The sequence below is a fragment of the Gekko japonicus genome, unplaced genomic scaffold, assembly GCF_001447785.1.
Source record: "Gekko japonicus isolate JY-2015 unplaced genomic scaffold, Gekko_japonicus_V1.1 scaffold4540, whole genome shotgun sequence".
Taxonomy (NCBI): Eukaryota; Metazoa; Chordata; class Lepidosauria; order Squamata; family Gekkonidae; genus Gekko; species Gekko japonicus.
In genome coordinates, this window is record NW_015173276.1 from 46,045 (window position 1) to 60,088 (window position 14,044).

At 47.1% G+C, this 14,044-nt stretch overlaps 1 protein-coding gene across 1 annotated transcript in view; it reads left to right on the forward strand.

The window, feature by feature from the left end:
* The first annotated feature begins 313 nt into the window (after window positions 1-313).
* Window positions 314-14,044, forward strand: part of TOP1MT (topoisomerase (DNA) I, mitochondrial) — a 35,018-nt gene continuing 21,287 nt past the window's right edge. The window contains exons 1-7 of the mRNA XM_015422837.1: window positions 314-637; window positions 3,926-4,041; window positions 5,396-5,517; window positions 7,542-7,664; window positions 9,342-9,529; window positions 12,464-12,608; window positions 12,695-12,838. Of these exons, the coding sequence (XP_015278323.1) occupies window positions 474-637; window positions 3,926-4,041; window positions 5,396-5,517; window positions 7,542-7,664; window positions 9,342-9,529; window positions 12,464-12,608; window positions 12,695-12,838 (1,002 nt within the window). The 5' untranslated portion in view covers window positions 314-473. The remainder of the gene's footprint in view (window positions 638-3,925; window positions 4,042-5,395; window positions 5,518-7,541; window positions 7,665-9,341; window positions 9,530-12,463; window positions 12,609-12,694; window positions 12,839-14,044) is intronic.

Below are 14,044 nucleotides of genomic sequence, written 5' to 3' on the forward strand. Positions count from 1 at the left end.
TAGAATTTTTGCTCACAAGACTCCACGGCTTAGAGGGAACATTGGTTCTGTCCCTTTAATTGCGTTTGGTTGCCCTGGTACCTTCCCTTGGGGGAGAAACGCTGCCTTAGTAACCGGCTTGTTCATATCACATGGCAAGGGGGGAGTGGCCCATCAGTTGGACTACATTTCCCAGTGTTCCTTGTTGCTCTGGCATTATGGGTAGAGGGGAAAAAAAACCAGGAAGCCACAAGTGTGCACAGGCCTCGCATGTCTCAGGGACTGACCGTGATTCAAAAGCCCACTTCAAGCTTTGGCATTTCGCTCATTGCTGCTTTTTGTAATGTTGAGCCAAGTGGTTTGTTGGGTGAGGTTTAAGCATTTCCAGGCGGAAGGGCACCTGGCATGTCCTGCCGCACACCTGTGGACGTGTGGCGGACTGCAGGAGAGTCCGTGCGCTCTTTGATGCACAGCTGGAGCAGTGGCCGGTTGCCATGTGGAGGAAGCCGGGGTGCCTGAGCTTGGCCTTGGGCCTGTGCTGGCTGAGCCGGCCGCCTGTCAGTTATGAGCCCGGCGCGGCTTTCCTGTGCAGTTTCCTGACAGTCGCTCTCCGGCGGTTCTGCGCAGTGCCCCAAAGGGCGAAGATTCCCAAGGCCAGGTAAGAGAGTCGGCGACAGGAAGGTTTCTCTCGCAAACCTCATGTTTCAGCAGCAGCAGAAACGTGGGCTGGCTCTGGCCAGAGGTTGGACACATCTGGTTTTCAATCTATGCTCAGAGCAGTTCCGACCTGCGAGTTGGACCTAAGTAGCTGCCTAGAGAAAGGGAGCGGTTAGATTTAAGATTAAGTGTGCGTCCAATAAAGCTGGAATATTGTAATGCCTGTACTTCTTTTTTTCCTTTTAATTTTTGCTGCGGATAAATCGTTTCTAGGGATGGCAATGAAGAAAAATATCTAAAACGATCGTCTTCACATTTTGCTGAATTATTTCATTTATATCCTGCATTCTCCTCAGTGGGGAGCCCAAAGTGACTTAGGTTGTTCTCCTCGCCTCCCATTTTATCCCCACAACAACCCTGTGAGGTAGGATAAGCCGAGAGTGTGTGACTGGCTATGATTGATTTGCCACTGTGTTCTGCCGTCATATACGATACTGAACTAATTGTTGTTGTTCAGTCACACAGTCGAGTCCGACTGTCCGCGACCCCATGGACCAGATCACACCAGGCCCTGCTGTCTTCCGCCGTCCTCTGAAGTTTAACTAATACTAGCACTTTATGAACTGGTTTTATCATTTTATAATTTGTACCATGTATTTTAGCTTTATGTAAGCCGCCCTGAGCCTGCCTCAGTGGGGAGGGTGAGGTATAAATCAAATAAGTAAATAAAATAATCCGACTGAGAGGAGGGGGTCAAGGATAGATCCCTCAAATCTGGAGGGTGGATTTGGACTGAGTCTAGGCCAGGGGTGTCAAACATGCGGCCCGGGGTCCGGATCAGCCCCCCCCAGAGGTCTTCCATCAGGCCCGCAGTGGAACTGGCCATCTCCTGCTTCCAGTTCTGCTGCTGCTGCATCATCGCTTGCTTCACCAGACTCTCTTAATCACTCAGCCATTTCATGTTTTCCCCTGGGTCCTAGACTCACAACTCTGAGCATGAGATTTCTGTGGCGAATGTCAGTCAGTCAAAAGTAGCTTTGCATCTTACAGAGCTAACGTTTGGAGCATTTTTTTATTTTAAGTAAAAAAAAACCCACCCCTTTGTGTTTGTGTCCTTTATAAAATTTCTATCTCCGCTACCTGGCATTACATTTTATGACACACATGGCCCAGCCCAACAAGGTTTCATTTATGTCAGAATCCGGCCCTCATAACAAATGAGTTCGACACCCCTGGTCTAGATGTTCCCCATCACTAGTAAACACTTTTAGATGCCAATATAATTTTATTCTCCCCTAGCCCCCTTGTCAACTTTTCTTAACCCACGGTATTTCATTTTTGTTTAGTGGTTCCTTGGAAACCACATTTTGGAGGACAAAGATAGTTCACCACATCCTGCACTGCTCGAAGCTTTGTGTTTGGTTGTTGTTGTGTTTGTGAAGTTTAATTAAGTCTTTTTACCCTATGAGGAAAGGTTAAAGCGCTTAGGGCTCTTTAGCTTGGAGAAACGACAACTGAGGGGTGACATGATTGAGGTTTATAAGATTATGCATGGGAAAGAGCAGGTAGAGAAAGAGGTACTTTTCTCCTTTTCTCAAGAACTCGTGGGCACTCCATGAAATTGCTGAGCGGTCGGGTTAGAACGGATAAAAGGAAGTCCTTCTTCACCCAAAGAGTGATTAACACTTGGAATTCACTGCCACAGGAAGTGGTGGCGGCTACAAGCATGGACAACTTCAAGAGGGAATTGGATAAGCATATGGAGCAGAGGTCCATCAGTGGCTATTAGCCACAAGGTATAGATGGGGTCTGAACTGGCAGAGACTGAGCAAGAGAGAGATCTTGGAGTTGTAGTGGATAACTCACTGAAAATGTCGAGACAGTGTGTGACTGCAATAAAGAAGGCCAATGCTATGCTGGGGATTATTAGGAAGGGTATTGAAAACAGATCAGCCAATATAATAATGCCCCTATATAAATCAATGGTGAGACCTCATTTGGAATACTGTGTGCAGTTCTGGGCACCACACCTTAAAAAGGATATTATAGCTTTGGAAAAAGTGCAGAAAAGGGCAACTCGAATGATAAAAGGGTTGGAACACTTTCCCTATGAGGAAAGGTTAAAGCGCTTAAGGCTCTTTAGCTTGGAGAAAAGACGACTGAGGGGTGACATGATCGAGGTTTATAAGATTATGCATGGGAAAGAGCAGGTAAAGAAAGAGGTACTTTTCTCCCTTTCTCACAATACAAGAACTCGTGGGCACTCCATGAAACTGCAGAGCGGTCGGGTTAGAACGGATAAAAGGAAGTACTTCTTCACCCAAAGAGTGATTAACACATGGAATTCACTGCCACAGGAGGTGGTGGCGACTACAAGCATGGACGGCTTCAAAAGGGAATTAGATAAGCATATGGAGCAGAGGTCCATCAGTGGCTATTAGCCACAAGGTATAGCTAGGGGCTCTGGGGCAAGTGATGCTCTGTCTTCTTGGTGCTTGGGGGGGGGGGTCAACAGTGGGAGGGCTTCTAATGTCCTGGCCCCACTGCTGGACCTCCTGATGGCACTGGTATTTCTGGCCACTGTGTGACACAGAGTGTTGGACTGGATGGGCCTTTGGCTTGATTCAACATTGGCATCTCTTATGTTCTTATGTTACCCAGCTGCCTCCTCGTTTCATTAGCCAGGATTACGATGAGTAGTTTTAAATAGTTATGGCAACTGAGCTCCTAGAGCCTTTGTTGATGTGTTTAATGTGCTTCTTCATGTTTTTCCACATGCTGCCAACAAACTATATAATTTTATGAACCTTTTTTGATATTGGTGGCATTGTGTTTTGAGAAGATATTTAATACAATTTGTTTTTAAAAATATTTTTGGGGTATAAGAAGACGGCGACAAAGAGATTGGACTTATACCCCACCCTTCACTACCCAAAGGAGTCTCAGAGCGGCTGACAAACTCCTTTCCCCTCCCCTCCCCACAACAGACACCCTGTGAGGGAGGTGGGCCTGAGAGAGCTCTGACAGAAACTGCTCTTTTTCAAGAACAGCTCTTGGCAGAACTATGGCTTGCCCAAGGTCATCCAGCCAGGTGAAAGTGGAGGAGTGGGGAATCAAACCCAGTTCTCCCAAATTGGAGTCCGCGCACTCAACCACTATGCCAAGCTTTGAGAGTCAAAACTCCCTTGGTCAGATACAACCATCGTGAATGAACCTGTCTTCCACTGCCTCCTGAAGGTTACGAGTGACCCATGAACCTTTGTGTCTTTTCCAACATCCGTCTCCCCAGGTGGGAAGAGGAGCAGCGGGAGGATGGGGTCAAGTGGCAGCAGTTGGAGCACAACGGACCGTACTTTGCAGCACCTTACGAGCCCCTGCCAAATCATGTCCACTTCTGTTACAATGGTAGGTGTTCATTTGTATGTTGAAATGTGTGCTGTGCTGGCAACAGATTAAGAGGGGCTCTCCGGCTCGTAGGAAGAGGTCTTACTGAGCTTTTGCAGCCTTGGAGATTCTCTGGTTCCTCAACTGCAGGCTGGGACCCCAAACGAAGTCATTATGAGTCTTTTCTAGAGATGTGAAGGCCCGGGGAAAAACCAGAAAAATTCGGGGGAAAAACGGGTTTTTTCCATTTTTTTTCCTGAAGCTTTTTTGGTTTTTTTCCGAAAAATTGGAAAAATTAAAAAAAAAGAAAAAAATTGATTATGGAACATTTTATTTTAACATGATGAATAAAGGTGTTCAAATATTTTCCAAATCATTTCTAATATATATATATATATGGTATCAGATTGAGCTAATTTCTCTGCACTGCGGACAAGCAAGTCCTAGGTTACAAACTGAACTCTCCAATGCAAGAACAAGATGCATTTCTTCCTTTAGGAGGTGCTATTGTCACAAGAAAAGAAAAAGGTTTCAGTTTTGTTTTTGCATGTGGGTGGGTATTCTGTTTGTAATAATTGTTTGGATACACTATATTTTTAATAGGCTAGTTGTGATAATTTCATGCCAAGTAAAAATGTCCATAGTCATATTTTATGTTCCTAAAGTAACAGAATGACTTTCAATCTAGAAAAGACAAAAGAAATGCTAATGTAGCATTTTTTTCAATTTTCCCGAAAATTTCTGGTTTTTTTCGGGAAAAAAACGGGTTTTTTTCCGAACTTCAAAATTTCCGGAAATTTTACATCTCTAGTCTTTTCTCGGGTGGGTCTCAAGGTGAGTGAGTGAAGGACTCCAGAAGGCTTGATGGTCAATCTGGCTTTAGCCATGGATAAAGTGGCCGCGAGATACAGTCTGTTCTGGTTAATTCTGTAGTGCTTAAAGTGTCAGACTCAGGCCCGTAACTGGGATTTTGTGGCTTGTGAGGCAGATTTTTTATTTCTGGCGGGGCTGAAGTTCTCAGTGCAGAAAGAAAAGCGATTTAGCCAATAGAAAGCTGTTGTCAGGATAGGTCTCTGAATTGCAAGCTGTCGACCACTTTAGGTGACAGTTCTCAGCTGCTGCAAGTTAATCACTTCTGGCAGCCTAAGGAAGAGTTCTGATCACAAGCCGGCAGGTGGGGGTGATGACTTCTATAGTCAAGAAAGCTCACACTTAGGCAGAAAAACTCTCTGAAAGGAGATCAGTTTTAGTGTGCAGTGGGGGGGGGGTCTTTGTGCCGAGAAGGTTGTCCGTGTACACTTGTTGTGATGTGAGAGGCCACGATGCATTGTGAAGGCAAAGCAGTCGGTCGCAGGGCCACCATTGACTCTTCCAGGGAAGCCTATGAAACTCAGTTTGGCCGCGGAGGAAATAGCCACGTTCTATGCCAAGATGCTGGATCACGACTACACAAGGAAGAGAATCTTCCAGAACAACTTCTTCAGTGACTGGACCAAGGTATTTGTTGCACGCATGTGAGTGTTGCATATATGTGTCTGTGAATTGCCTGAACACATGAAGCTGCCTTATCCTGACTCAGACCCTTGGTCCATTAAGGTCCGTATTGTCTACTCAGACTGGCAGCCGCTCTCCAGGGTCTCAGGCTGAACTCTTTCACATCACCTGCTGCCTGGTCCTTTTCACTGGAGATGGTGGAGATTGAACCTGGGACCTTCTGCATGCCAGACAGATGCTCTGCCGTTGAGCCATAGCTCTAGGCCTGTGTAATGAATACTGGAAACGTTTTGGGAGCTCCATAAGAACATAAGAGAAGCCAATGTTGGATCAGGCCAATGGCCCATCCTGTCCAACACTCTGTCTCACAGTGGCCAAAAATACCAGGTGCCATCACGAGGTCCAGCAGTGGGGCCAGGACACTAGGAACCCTTCCACTGTTGACCCCCCCCCAAGCACCAAGAAGACAGAGCATCACTTGCCCCAGACCGATAGTTCCTCTCTATACCTCGTGGCTAATAGCCACTGATGGACCTCTGCTCCAGATGTTGATCCAGTTCCCTCTTGAAGCCGTCCATGCTTGTAGCCGCCACCACCTCCTGTGGCAGTGAATTCCATGTGTTAATCACTCTTTGGGTGAAGAAGTAAGAACATAAGAGAAGCCAATGTTGGATCAGGCCAATGGCCCATCCAGTCCAACACTCTGTCACACAGTGGCCAAAAATACCAGGTGCCATCAGGAGGTCCACCAGTGGGGCCAGGTACTTCCTTTTATGCGTTCTAACCCGACTGCTCAGCAATGTCATTGAGTGCCCACAAGTTCTTGTATTGTGAGAAAGGGAGAAAAATACTTCTTTCTTCACCTGCTCTATCCCATGTATAATCTTTTAAACCTCGATCATGTCACCCCTCAGCCGTCGTTTCTCCAAGCTAAAGAGCCCCAAGCTCCACAGCATGGTCCAGAGGTACTCAGCTTTATGGGGCATAGTCTGGACTATGGCTGAATCTGGTGGCTAGTAGACCACCCTGGATGCATCCGTGCATCACTGGAGTTTATCCTGCTGTCTTGCAACTGAATTGTCTTGTTTGCTCCGGAAGATTCCATTGCAAATGACAGGCAAGAGCTCAATGATAGCACAGTCTCCAGTGATGTCAAGGAGGGGCCGTGGCTCAGTGGTAAAGCATCTGTTTGCCATGCAGAAGGTCCCAAGTACAGTCCCTGGCATCTCTAGATAAAAGGGACCAGGCAGTAGGTGATGCAAAGGACCTCTGCCAGAGACCCTGGAATACGAACATTGATGGACCATGGGTCTGTTTTAGTATAAGGCAGCTTCATGTATGCTTTTAGATCAAGATGGCTCACTGTGTTTGTCTAGCCATAGAAAAGAGCAAGAGTCCAGTAGCACCTTAGACTAACAAAAGCTACTGCCATTAAAGTTGTGAGCGAGTGATTTGGCTACTGCATAAACCAGTTTGCTCTGGAGCCATCCTTCCTGAGCTAAGACAAAAATGTGTGAGCCGGAGGCTAAAAACCTGTGAGCTAGCTCACACTAACTCAGCTTAGAGGGAACACTGGTGGCAGGTGAGGAGCTTTCGTGAGTCACGGCTCACTTCTTCAGATACGGCTAGAATGGGAGTCCATCTGTCCTTATATCTTGGAAAGCGGAGTGATTTCAGATGCTAAATGACAGTAGCGGGTGAATGACAGTGGCAGGTGTGATTGGAGTACGTATGATATACAGAGGGGCACTTGACCGCTCGAGACAATGCATCCACCTGGACTTAATCAAGACCTGGGTTTCCTGTCTCACTACCAGTGCTGATTTCTCCATGCCTACTACTCCTCTGCATATCATACCTAATCCAGTCACACTTGCTGTTTTCATTCACTTTCCGTTGTTATGACACAGGCAGGTCGTGGGAAACATGGGTGTGTTGGTAGGAAGGGTCCCCCAGGAACTCTGCCTAGTGCCCCTCCCCAAACCTAGAACTGGATTTTCTGTGCTGCTGCTTGGTTTCCCCCACAGGAGATGACCCCGGAAGAGAGGAAGAAGATCAAAGAGCTGGGGAAGTGCAATTTTGAAGAGATCCATAAGCATTTTGTGGAGAAGCAGGAGGCCCGGAAGACACTGTCCAAGGAGGAGAAACAGGTTCGGTCTCCACTGCCGAGCAATGGAATCCAAAGGCCTTTTGTTGTGCTGGTTAAGTGCGCAGACTCTAATCTGGGAGAACCGGGTTTGATTCCCCACTCCTCCACTTGCAGCTGCTGGATGTCCTTGGGCAAGCCATGGTTCTGGCACAGCTGTTCTTGAAAAAGAGCCATTTCTGTCAAGAGCTCTCTCAGCCCCACCTACCTCACAGGATGTCTGTTGTGGGGAGGGGAAGGGAAAGGAGTTTGTAAGCCGCTCTGAGACTCCGTGGGAAGGGCGGGGTATAAATCCAATCTCCTCCTCCTCCTCCTCTTCTTCTTCTTCTACAGTTCTCAAAAGAGTTCTCTCAGCCCCACCTACCTCCCAGGGCGTCTGTTGTGGGGAGGGGAAAGGAAAGGAGTTTGTAAGCTGCTCTGAGACTCCCTTGGGTAGTGAAGGGCGAGGTAAAAATCCAATCTCTTCTCTTCTGTTGACAGCTGGAGGGCTGCAGAACTGGGCCTCCTTCTTGAATGTCTGTCCTGATTTCATAGTCTCAGAGGTTAAGAACATGAGAGATGCCAATGTTGGATCAGGCCAAAGGCCCATCCAGTCCAACACTCTGTGTCACACAGTGGCCAGAAATACCAGGTGCCATCAGGAGGTCCACCAGTGGGGCCAGGACATTAGAAGCCCTCCCACTGTTGGCCCCCCCAAGCACCAAGAAGACAGAGCATCACTTGCCCCAGAGCCCCTATCTATACCTTGTGGCTAATAGCCACTGATGGACCTCTGCTCCATATGCTTATCTAATTCCCCTTTAAAGGCCTCCATGCTTGTAGCCGCCACCACTTCCTGTGGCAGTGAATTCCAAGTGTTCATCACTCTTTGGGTGAAGAAGGACTTCCTTTTATCCGTTCTAACCCGACCGCTCAGCAATTTCATGGAGTGTCCACGAGTTAAATCTTGAATTGTTGTAACCCCAGGTGGCTTACTTCTCATGGGCAATTTGAGGCTGTGCGTGGTGGAGACAACTCCCTCCCTGGTGGAGGTGGATCACCGTATGCCCCTGAATGCCATGTGAAACTGCCTTATTACTGAATCAGGCCCTTGGTCCATCGGTGCTGTCTACCCAGACTGGCAGCGGCTGTCCAGGGTCTCAGGCGAAGATCTTTCCCATCACCTACTGCCTTGTCCTTTTAACTGGAGGTGCTTCCGGGGATTGGACCTGGGACCTTCTGCATGCCGAGCAGAGGCTCTGCCACTGAGCCACAGCCCCTCCCCACAGTGTCTGCTTGGCCTTCCTGTCCCAGCCTTCTCGAGGGCTCAGTCCAGATGTCACGCAGATTTGTCGTTTATTTGGTCTGTGGTTAGTCTCTTTGAAGCCTCCCGGCAGTCGGGGGAGCTTCGCCAGAACTCCTGTAGAGAGTTTTGGAGCTAGGGGGCTTTGCTCTGGCCCCTCCCGTAACTGGCAATTGCAGGGGGTGTCCCCGAAGCAGGAGCGGCTTGTGGAGGTGGACATGTGTGCCATGCTCCACACAGCTGCAGCCAATCGCCCTTTTTAATTATATTTGTAAAGAAGAATACTTCACACGTTTGGAGTTCTAATTTAAAATACAACAACAAGGAGAAGGAAAAGAAAAGAAGTATGGATATCAGAAATTATGAAAACAATACTTCCGTGTTTTTGTTTCTAAACAGAAATTGAAAGCGGAGGCCGAGAGAATCCAGGAGAAATATGGCTACTGCATAATCGACGGGCACCGGGAGAAGATTGGCAACTTCAAAACGGAACCTCCGGGTCTCTTCCGGGGTCGTGGGGACCACCCCAAAATGGGGATGCTCAAGAAAAGAATAATGCCCGAAGACATCATTATCAACTGCAGCAAGTGAGTACCTGAACTGTGAAGGGTGTGTTGTTGGGTTAAATGGGGAAAAAAATACCACTTGCCTTGGAAGCACCGAAGTTTTTTCGCAGTGTCCCCGATCTTCCACATTTCCCGGTGAAGGGGGAAATGCTGTTCAAACAAATTACAGAGATGATCTGACTCCAGGGGTAACAAGAGAAATTTCCTTACGAAAATAGAAGCACATCTTACATGACACATTCGTGTAGGTTCGTTTAGCTTCTTGTGAACAGATGTATTTCAAAAAGGCTAACTTGCTCGAGCGCCAAGCCCAAGTAAGAGAGAGAAGATAGGTCCTATATAAGATGAAATACAGAAGGCATGCAAGGGCCAGAGAGACTCACAATCTGACCAGTGAGAGGGTGGGGCCAACTGCCAAGTGTACCTGAGAGAGAGAGAGAGAGAGAGAGAATTCTCTTAAGCTGATAGAGCTCTCTCGAGTACAGCTCTGAGAGAACTTGTGACTGCCCAAGGTCACACCAGCAGCTGCACGTGGAGGAGTAGGGAGTCAAACCCGGTTCTCCCAGATTAGAGTCTGTACTCCTAACCACTACACCGAACTGGCCCTTAAGAATGCTAGAACATTGAATATTAATAGCTAATCAAGGTCTAGTGCCAAGAGACTGAGGGGAAACAAACATAAATTGCAATCCATATAAAAGGTCCTACACTAAAGGCCTTTTTTCGTTAGAGGGAAGGCACAAGATCTTGGGCACAAAATGCATAGCTAGTGAAGGAAGGATCTTGCTGAAAGTCTATTGCGAGGACCATAGGATCATAAGTTTGGAAGGGACCTCCAAGGTCATCTAGTCTAACCCCCTGCCCAATGCAGGAAATTCACAACTACCTCCCCCCACGCACCCCCAGTGACCCCTGTTCCATTCCCAGAAGATGACAAAAAAACCTCCAGGGTCCATGGCCAAACTGGCCTGGAGAAAAATTGTTGCCTGACCCCCAAAGTGGTGATCAGCATTTCCCTGGCTGTGTAAGAAAGACCCACAAGAACTAAGCACTGAGGCAACCCTGCCTGCTCTCCCTCAGAAATGCCACCTGGCTCATGCAGGGTACGGGAGAGCTCTTCTAAATGTGCGGGGCCAGTGAGGAGTCCAAAGTAGGTTTTGGAGGCAAGAGAGGGTGTTTCTGGGAGTCATTTTTCTCTCTTGAGCACTTGCGCCTTCTTTTAAATAGGGGATAATTCATATTTTTGAATTGAGTAAAGCATCTGATTTGAACAGACCATTGAACTCTTTTGAGAAATTAAAAGACCAAACCATACAGCCAAAGGAGCGATCTCCTTTATTTACCAATTACTTGGCGAGAAAAGTTGGAATCAGAGATCTAATCCCCAATTAGTATGGGAGAGGGAATGCCAACCCACAAATAATGATTTAAACTGGGGGAAAACTTGGTCATCCTATACTTTTACTACTAATAACCAACTGATAAAACTACAATCATTTAAGTTATATTCTCGGTGGTATCTTACACCCCACCGATGGTTTTTGTGCAAATTCAAGGCTAGTCCAAATTGTTGGAAAGGTTGTGGATTGACAGGATCCTTTCTTCACTGTTGGTGGGAGTGTCCCAGTATCAAACAATTTTGATCTGATGTTGTTTCTATAATTTCAAAGGTTGTGAATCAAAAAATTCCAGTTACACCGATATCAGTTTTATTAAATTTCTGGCCAAATTTATCTTTAACTATACTTAAAAAAGAATTGATCTCTATATTGTTATCTGCGGCTAAATGTTTGATTGCCCAGGTATGGAATCAAGCAAGGGTCCCTTCCATAAGACAATGAATGTTGAAATACTGGGATACGGCAGTGGCAGATAAAATAGCCACACAGTTGTTGGTTGCTCAAACTCCAACATTATCTAATAATTTTTTGGAACAATGGTATCCCTTTTCGATTACACCTCATCAAGTTCTGGTGAACTATTTAAATTACCAGATAAATATTTACATTCTGCCTTTTATTAAAATTGCATCTAGATTGTGAAAATTGAATTAACAGTGATAGTCTGGTCACCACACCTTAAAAAGGATATTATAGCTGTGGAAAAAGTGCAGAAAAGGGCAACTCGAATGATAAAGGGGTTGGAACCCTTTCCCTGTGAGGAAAGGTTAAGGCGCTTGGGGCTCTTTAGCTTGGAGAAACGACGACTGAGGGGTGACATGATTGAGGTTTATAAGATTATGCATGGAAAAGAGCAGGTAGAGAAAGAGGTACTTTTCTCCCTTTCTCACAATACAAGAACTCATGGGCACTCAATGAAATTGCTGAGCGGTCGGGTTAGAACGGATAAAAGGAAGTACTTCTTCACCCAAAGAGTGATTAACACTTGGAATTCACTGCCAAAGGTAGTGGTGGCGGCTACAAGCATGGACGGCTTCAAAAGGGAATTAGATAAGCATATGGAGCAGCGGTCCATCAGTGGCTATTAGCCACAAGGTATAGATAGGGGCTCTGGGGCAAGTGATGCTCTGTCTTCTTGGTGCTTGGGGGGGGTCAACAGTGGGAGGGCTTCTAATGTCCTGGCCCCACTGCTGGACCTCCTGAGGGCACCTGGTATTTCTGGCCACTGTGTGACACAGAGTGTTGGACTGGATGGGCCTTTGGCCTGATCCAACATTGGCATCTCTTATGTTCTTATGTTTTTAGTTTGGTTATATATGTTATTTGTTTATGGCTGTAGGGGTTGGTTTGTTGTCAATTGGTAACTTTCCCTTTCTTGTACTCATGAAGTTTATACGGTATTTTATGACTGTAGGTTTTATGGAAAAAATAAAACAGATTGGGGGTTGTTTTTTTTTAAAAGAAGGGATAATTCAGGCAGCGACACCGGCATCAGGGGTCCTCTTGCCCTTTATACATTCCATGCCATTCCTCTGTCCTTTGTCGTTCTTGCCAGAGACTCCGCGGTCCCGCCTCCACCTCCAGGGCACAAGTGGAAGGAAGTCCGGTGTGACAACACCGTCACCTGGCTGGCGTCATGGAGCGAGAACATCCAGGGCTCCATCAAATACGTGATGTTGAACCCCAGCTCCAAGTTGAAGGTGTGTGGGGGGTTCGAAAACCCGTTCTGCATCTCACGCCGGCTCTTCTCCTGGGAATGTTCACACAACCCCGCCTCTCTTTCCAGGGGGAGAAGGACTGGCAGAAATACGAGGTGGCTCGGCGGTTGAAGGGGGTGGTGAGCAAGATCCGGTCTCAGTACCGCGACGACTGGAAGTCCAAAGAGATGAAGAAACGGCAGCGGTCCGTGGCGCTTTACTTCATTGATAAGGTGAGGGCTGATTTGCTGATTTTTGAGGTGCTGGCCCAGTTAATCATAGGATTGGAAAGGTACCTCCAGGGTCATCTAGTCCATCCCCCTGCACAAGGCAGGATATTCACAAATCCCCCCCCACACACACACACATACCCCCAATGACCAGTGTTCCCTCTAAGCTGAGTTGGTGTGAGCCAGCTCACAGTCTTTTAGCCTCCAGCTCACACATTTCTGTCTTAGGTCAGGAAGGAGGACTCCAGGGCAGATTAATTTATGCAGCAGCCAAATTGCTCGCTCACAACTTGAATGCCAGGAGCCCACAAAGTAGAATTTCTGCTCACAGGACTCCACAGCTTAGAGGGAACATTGCCAGTGACTGCTGTTCCATGCCCAGAAGATGACAAAAAAACTCCAGGATCTCCAGCCAAACTGGCCTAGAGAACAATGGCTTCCTGACCCCAAAATGGCAATCAGCATTTCCCTGGGCGTGTAAGAAAGGGCCACGAGAACTAAGCACTGAGGCAACCCTTCCTGCCCTCCCTCTCATGATCTGCCAAAGTTTGCAGAATCCGCATTGCTGTCAGATGGGGCCATCTCGCCTCTGTTTGAAAACCTCCAGAGAAGGAGAGCCCACCACCTCCCGAGGAAGCCTGTGCCACTGAGGAAACCCTTCAGGAAATTCTTCCTCATGTTTAGCCAAAAACTCTTCTGATTTAATTTCAACCCGTTGGTTCTCGTCCGACCTTCTGGGGCAACAGAAAAAAATTCCACCGCATTCTCCACAGGATAGCCCTTCAGATACTCGAAGATGGTTACCATATCACCTCTCCGTTGTTTCCTCTCCTGGGTTAAGTTTCTTATAAGTGCTTGTGAGAAGACGTTGTACAATGGGGTGGTGCCACCGGAACAGCATCAGGAATACCATCACTGAGAGAATGCGAGAATGCATACTCCAGAAATGCATGTACACATTCCGCGTTTGTTGATCACATTACATTCTGTCCCGTAATGATTGGGGTTCCTCAGCGGAACAGGCTTCCTTGGGATGGTGGTGGGCTCTCTTTTGGAGTTTTTTTTTAAGCAGAGGCTAGATGGCCAGCTGACAGCAAAGCCGTTTCTGTGAATTTAGGCAGATTGTGAGAGGGAGGGCTAGAGATGTAAAATTTCTGGAAATTTTGAAGCTCGGAAAAAAACCCCTGTTTTTTTCCGTCCCCCCCCCCC